Consider the following 5,199-nt stretch of genomic DNA (forward strand, 5'->3'; position numbering starts at 1 on the left):
GCGGTGTCACGGATTAGCCCGAATCGTGTGAAAGGGCCAACGTGTCGCCATTTTGAGCTAAAAAATAAATTCCTACAACTCCGCCTGGCACTGAGAGTCCCTCGGTCCCCGTGAGTGGCCGTGATTCCTGCCTCCGTTGAGAGGGCCTGGCATCCCAGGACAAGCTCTCCGGATAGACAGGGGCACAGGCTCCTTCACCAGGGCCTCTGGGCTTCCTGGCTGAGCTGTGTGGCCCTCATGGCAAAGGCTGCCCGGGGACAGGCTCCTGCCGGGTCACCAGAGCCATGGCTGTCCTTGGGGAGGACCCCGGGGAGAGCCAGGGACACGAGGGAGCCGGGCTGCCCGTGGCCCCGTCAGGACTCAGCCAGGAAGGAAGGGCGGGTCGTGGGTGGACGCATGCTGTGCTTCCTCGCCCGTGACTGAGGATGCTGGCAATGACCGTCAGAACCATCCGCAGGTCTGCGGCCACGGGATCGGGGAGGAGAAGGGGATGGAGGGTGAGTGTCCCCTGGAGTCTGGGGGTCCTGGCTGGGTCTGAGGGGGATTGAGAGGCCCAGATGTCGAGAATCCCCTTCACCTCCCTAGAAGGAGAGCTGTGAGGACTTCTCGGGGCAGGTGGACCAACAGGGACAGGGCTGGGGACCTGGTCCAGCCCCATGGAGACAGGGCTCCAGGAAGAATCAGTCCTGGCTAATTCACGACAGACCCAAGAGAGGGAGGGCCCAACCCAGCCGGATGACAGGGCCAAGAAGGGGACATGGTTTCCCCCTCTGTGGCGGCAGACGCTGCCACCCAGGCCAGGCATGGGTGGGCAGCTCCGAGCCCCAGGAGGGTCGCCTTAGGGTGGGCACAGCCCGGCCCGGCAGGTGAGGGACTGTGGGTCTGCAGCTAGGGGGCACTAGGGAGGACAAGGGGACGCTCTTGGGGCCTGGGCTCGGGGGATTCCCAGACACGAGCTCAGAGCCCAGCGTCTTCCACAGACGTGGACCCAGGCCCGCAGAGGGAGGTCTGGTCTCCTCCACCAGCCCGACGGGACCCTGGCAGCCCAGGTGCTCCGCGAACAGCACCCGGGGAAGCCCAGAGAGTGCTGAGCCCTGAACCCTCACAGCCTCGAGGCCAAAGGAGGACGCAGACACACCGGGGAGGATTTGCCGCCTCGCAGGTGTGGCCGGGCAGGCTTTCTTTAATGACACCGCAGGGCCTGGCCAACCGGTGGGTGCTGATGGCGGTTATTTCTGAGTGGGGTCCATCACTCTGCCCATGAAGAGCGGACTCTCGGTGTTTTGGTCAAAAAGCATCATGAGGAAGGGCCTGTCGAACTTGACCTCGGGGGGAATAGACATGGGTATGGCTTCAAGAAAGGTGGCCCCAGCGGCTTCCGTTCCTCTCTCGTCTACGGTCAGCACAGCCTTGTGCACGGCCTGGAGGGGAGAGAGACAGAGGCGTGTCCAGAGGCTGAGCTGTGGCTTCGACCCGGCTGGGAGCGGCCCCTGGGGGGGCTTTGTCCTGGGGTGCACCCCTGGGCTTCGCTTTCCCTGGATGGGCCCGGCCCGTGGCGCCCTCCCTGACCGCGGTCACTGGGCCTTTCTCTCTCTCCAGGCTGGGTCTGACTCTCCCAGCTCCCCCGGCTGGCCCCTTCCCACCTTCCCGACCGGGTCTCTCCCCCTGGGGAGCCCACACCCCTCAGAGGGGAGGAGCGTTCACGCTCCGTGTCGGCCCGCAGGACCCTGGACTCCGGCGTGTGGGTCCGTTACGCTCCCTGGGGACGGGGACTCTGGCGGGCCCTTCTCGGGGCCCGGACCCGGCGGCCAGGCAGCCGTGCGTGGAGCTGACTTGTTCTTTGGGCACCCCGGACTTTCCTAACTAAGTGGCATTCAGCTGAGAGAACACCCTCGTTCAGGCTTGGCGATTTGCCCGTGCGTCCAGATCTCGTAGGAGGAAGGGGCGAAGTCCTCCAGAGTCCCCAAGCCCGTGTGTCTGTGTAAATATGGAGAAGTTGAGGCCCAAAGTCTAAACAGAGAGGAAGAAGGGCCGGGTGACCCAGGGGAGGCCCTAATGCTGCCAGCACGGGAGACCCTGCCCCCTCAGCCGTCTGGCCACGCCCCGTCCCGCGAGTCGGGGCACCCTCTGCCCATCTGGGTCTTTATTGTGTCTCTGGGCCCCTTCCTCAGTCCTCCAACCGAACGGCACCGGCTCCCGTGTTCTGCCCAAGCCTCACCAGGGGCCACGCGGTCGTGGGGTGATCTCACCTTGGAGAGCTTCAGGGCTGCGTCCTCCGTGACCCCTGAGAGGTCAGCCTTGTTGCTGAAGACCTTGGTGACGCCCATCTCACCCAGGACTGTCTTCAGATCGTAGGTTCCAGAAACAGTCATCTTGGGCAAATATAACTGAGCAGACCTGTAATACAGGAAAAAAATGCAGGGGTGTCAAGCATTTCTCTGGTTCTGGGACTCACCACCCACATCATGTTTTCGTTTCTGGTTATTTTTCCTACTTCACAGATTCTCTAAAACCAATAGGAAATATTTTTCTGCTTAGTGCTGTGTCCTCTCCTCCTCTAGACCAAAAGTTGGCCTTGTGTGATCTGCTTTTAGCCCCTTGACACATAGAGTCAAAGAAGGTTCGCATTTAAGGGACCGTCTTGTCCGGGTAGCTTCTGAAATGCCACCTTCTCCGAGAAGCTCTCCAGGCAATGTCTGAGTGTCTTCCTCAAAGCGTGTCTCATCTTGCCCTGCAGTGTTTGGTCACCTGGTCCCCAGTCTGGACTATCCCCAGGGCTGGACACCCATGGGAACGAGGGGCGTGGTGGCAGGAGCCCAGTGACACCTGCCAGTGAAGGACAGAAGGGTGTCGAGGCCAGGCCGCATGCCCAGCTCTCCTTTTCCATGGGGAAAAGCAACTCCCTAGATGGATCTGGTGTGAGCAGGCAGCCTGGCTCCAGGCTCTCTGGGGCCAGTTCCAGTCTCCCCGTCTCTCCTTTCTCAAGCCCTAGGGGGCTCAGGGGGGAGCGGGGTGGGGCGTGGGGCTCAGCCTTCTAGCGTGTTGCTGACCCGATGCCTTTTGCGTCCTCATGTCTGTGGCAGGGTTCCCAGTGATCGGGCGGCAGCCAGGCAGAATGCACAGACATGCACTCGAGGGGCACGCGCTCAGGTTTCATTGACGACTGGGCTCTCGATCCAACCACCCTGACCACTGACAGGGCAGCCCAAGCATCGGCACGCGTGTCCTGGACACTCCAACCCTGGCGCCTGCTTGTCCGGGCCTCGTCACCTAGGCTCTTCTCTGTCCACCCAGGGTCATTCTACCCTTGGCCTCCACCCTGGACAGCTGCCTTTGCCAGGACGCCCGACCTTGCATCTAGGTTCCTCCAGAACATGGACTGGCACTGCTGTCTCGGCCCCAGCCAGTGAGGAAGGACAGTGGCCATGCCGGGAGGGAAGACCCGGGGACAGGATGTTGCCACCTCCCCCCTGGGTACTGCCCCTGTCCCAGAGCCTGGCTGGCGCTTCCTGAGCCCAGTGGGGGCCTCTGTCTGGAAGCACAAGGTTATGCACTTGGCAGTGACGGAGGAAGGCGGGGTCCTCCCTCCCACCTTCTGGCCAGGGCTCACAGGCCTCAGTCCCATCATGGCTCGGGGGCCCGCGCAGCCTCCGGGCCATCCCTGCGGGGCATCACCTCTTGAATCTGTCTTCTAGGAACTTGTGGAGGTCATCCTTGCTGAGCGTACGCTCCAGGTGGTGCAGCTTGCCCTCGTCGGGCAGGAAGAAGACGGCGGTGGCGTTGCCCAGGTAGTCCATCTGCAGCACCCAGCTGGACAGCTTCTCACAGTGGCGGACGTCAAACATGCCCAGGCGACTCATCATGGGCGTCCGCACGGTGGTCGCCGAGTCCACGTGGAAGTCGTCCTCCGTGGTGAGCTCAGGCTCGAAGGGCTTCTCCCATTTGCCTGGAGAGGGGAGGGGTGGCCATCAGCCAGGGCGGGCAAGGTCTGGATTAGGGTGGTGGCACGAAGACGCCCGAACTCCCTCACGGCACACATCTCTCTGAGCCTCAGCTTTGTCGTCTGCAGAAGGGGCTGAAACCAACCATCCAGGCTACTGGAAAGGGTTCTGGGGGGCTAAGACTCAAGGAAGATGTGGCATTTCCATATCACAGGGGTAAAGCCATGCCGTCCTGCCTGGCCGAGTGTGCATTTTTATTTGCGTTCCATGTTTATTTGGGGGTGACGGGGCATCGTCGGTCGTGTTTGGCATTCCCGTCTGGGGTTCCCGCCCCTGGGTAACTGGCATGCAGTTATCCATTCAGAGCAAACATTCTGGTTTCGACACCTGAGCTCACTTCCTGGACTCACGTGGGATGTGCAGGCGACTGGACAGCCTCCCGCTCCGCCCCACCGAGAGAACGAGTCACCCTCCCTCAGGGCTGTCGGGGACAGGTGCCAGAGGGCCCAGGAACGCAAGGTTCTTCTTGGACAGGAGGCGGGCGTGGGACTGGAGAGGGACCAGCCTGCCGGAGGCCATGGCAGCACCCGCCTCGTGCTGATTCTGGCCTGGGTGCTCTCCTCTGCCCTGCTCTGCCTTGACAGTCGGGAGCTGCAGGGTGAGGAAGCAGCCCTGGCCTGGCTCCCAGCTCCCTCCCCAGGCTCCTTCCAGGGGACAGTAGGAGCTGGTGGAGACCGCCCACGGACCCTGGCAAGTTACCCACTCAGGGTGGAAGGCGGCTGAGACACTGTCTGTTCACTGTCAATAGCTACGGAGTGGTCGTGGCAGGGTTTGAAACCAGGTATCTCAGACTGCAAGGCTGACACTGCTTCTAGGACACAAAGTGTGTTCCCTGAAGCGATTCCCTTTACGCGGCGTGCTGCGGTCTGTGTTTCTAGCTCTACGGTTTAGGAAGTATTACACATTTCTATGCTTAAAACACACCCGAGGATATTAAAAACACTGAAAAGTCCTGCCTGGCCATTGATGATTTTGACTGTTTAATCCATTATCCCCAAACTTATTCAACGGTCAAAAATGTTTTCATTGCAGCACTATTCACAACAGCAAAACATGGAATTGAAAGTAGACTGGATTAAAAAGGCAGTACCTATGCACGATGGAATATTGTGCAGTCACAAAGAAGGACAAAATGATGGACTTCTCAGCAAACTGCATGGACTTAAGTCTTTTTTTTTTTTTTTTTTTTTTTTTTTTT

The 5,199-nt window shown here is 60.4% G+C and overlaps 1 protein-coding gene across 1 annotated transcript in view; it reads right to left on the minus strand.

Moving 5' to 3' along the window:
• Positions 1–1,208: 1,208 nt before the first annotated feature.
• SERPINA1 (serpin family A member 1) overlaps positions 1,209–5,199 on the minus strand; it is a 5,554-nt gene continuing 1,563 nt past the window's right edge. Inside the window, exons 2-4 of the mRNA XM_008048984.1 lie at positions 3,676–3,946; positions 2,250–2,397; positions 1,209–1,421 (exon numbers count right to left, since the gene is read on the minus strand). Of these exons, the coding sequence (XP_008047175.1) occupies positions 1,230–1,421; positions 2,250–2,397; positions 3,676–3,946 (611 nt within the window). The 3' untranslated portion in view covers positions 1,209–1,229. The remainder of the gene's footprint in view (positions 1,422–2,249; positions 2,398–3,675; positions 3,947–5,199) is intronic.

Source organism: Carlito syrichta, unplaced genomic scaffold (assembly GCF_000164805.1).
Source record: "Carlito syrichta isolate Samal-C Ts95f unplaced genomic scaffold, Tarsius_syrichta-2.0.1 Scaffold130403, whole genome shotgun sequence".
NCBI classification, from domain to species: domain Eukaryota; kingdom Metazoa; phylum Chordata; class Mammalia; order Primates; family Tarsiidae; genus Carlito; species Carlito syrichta.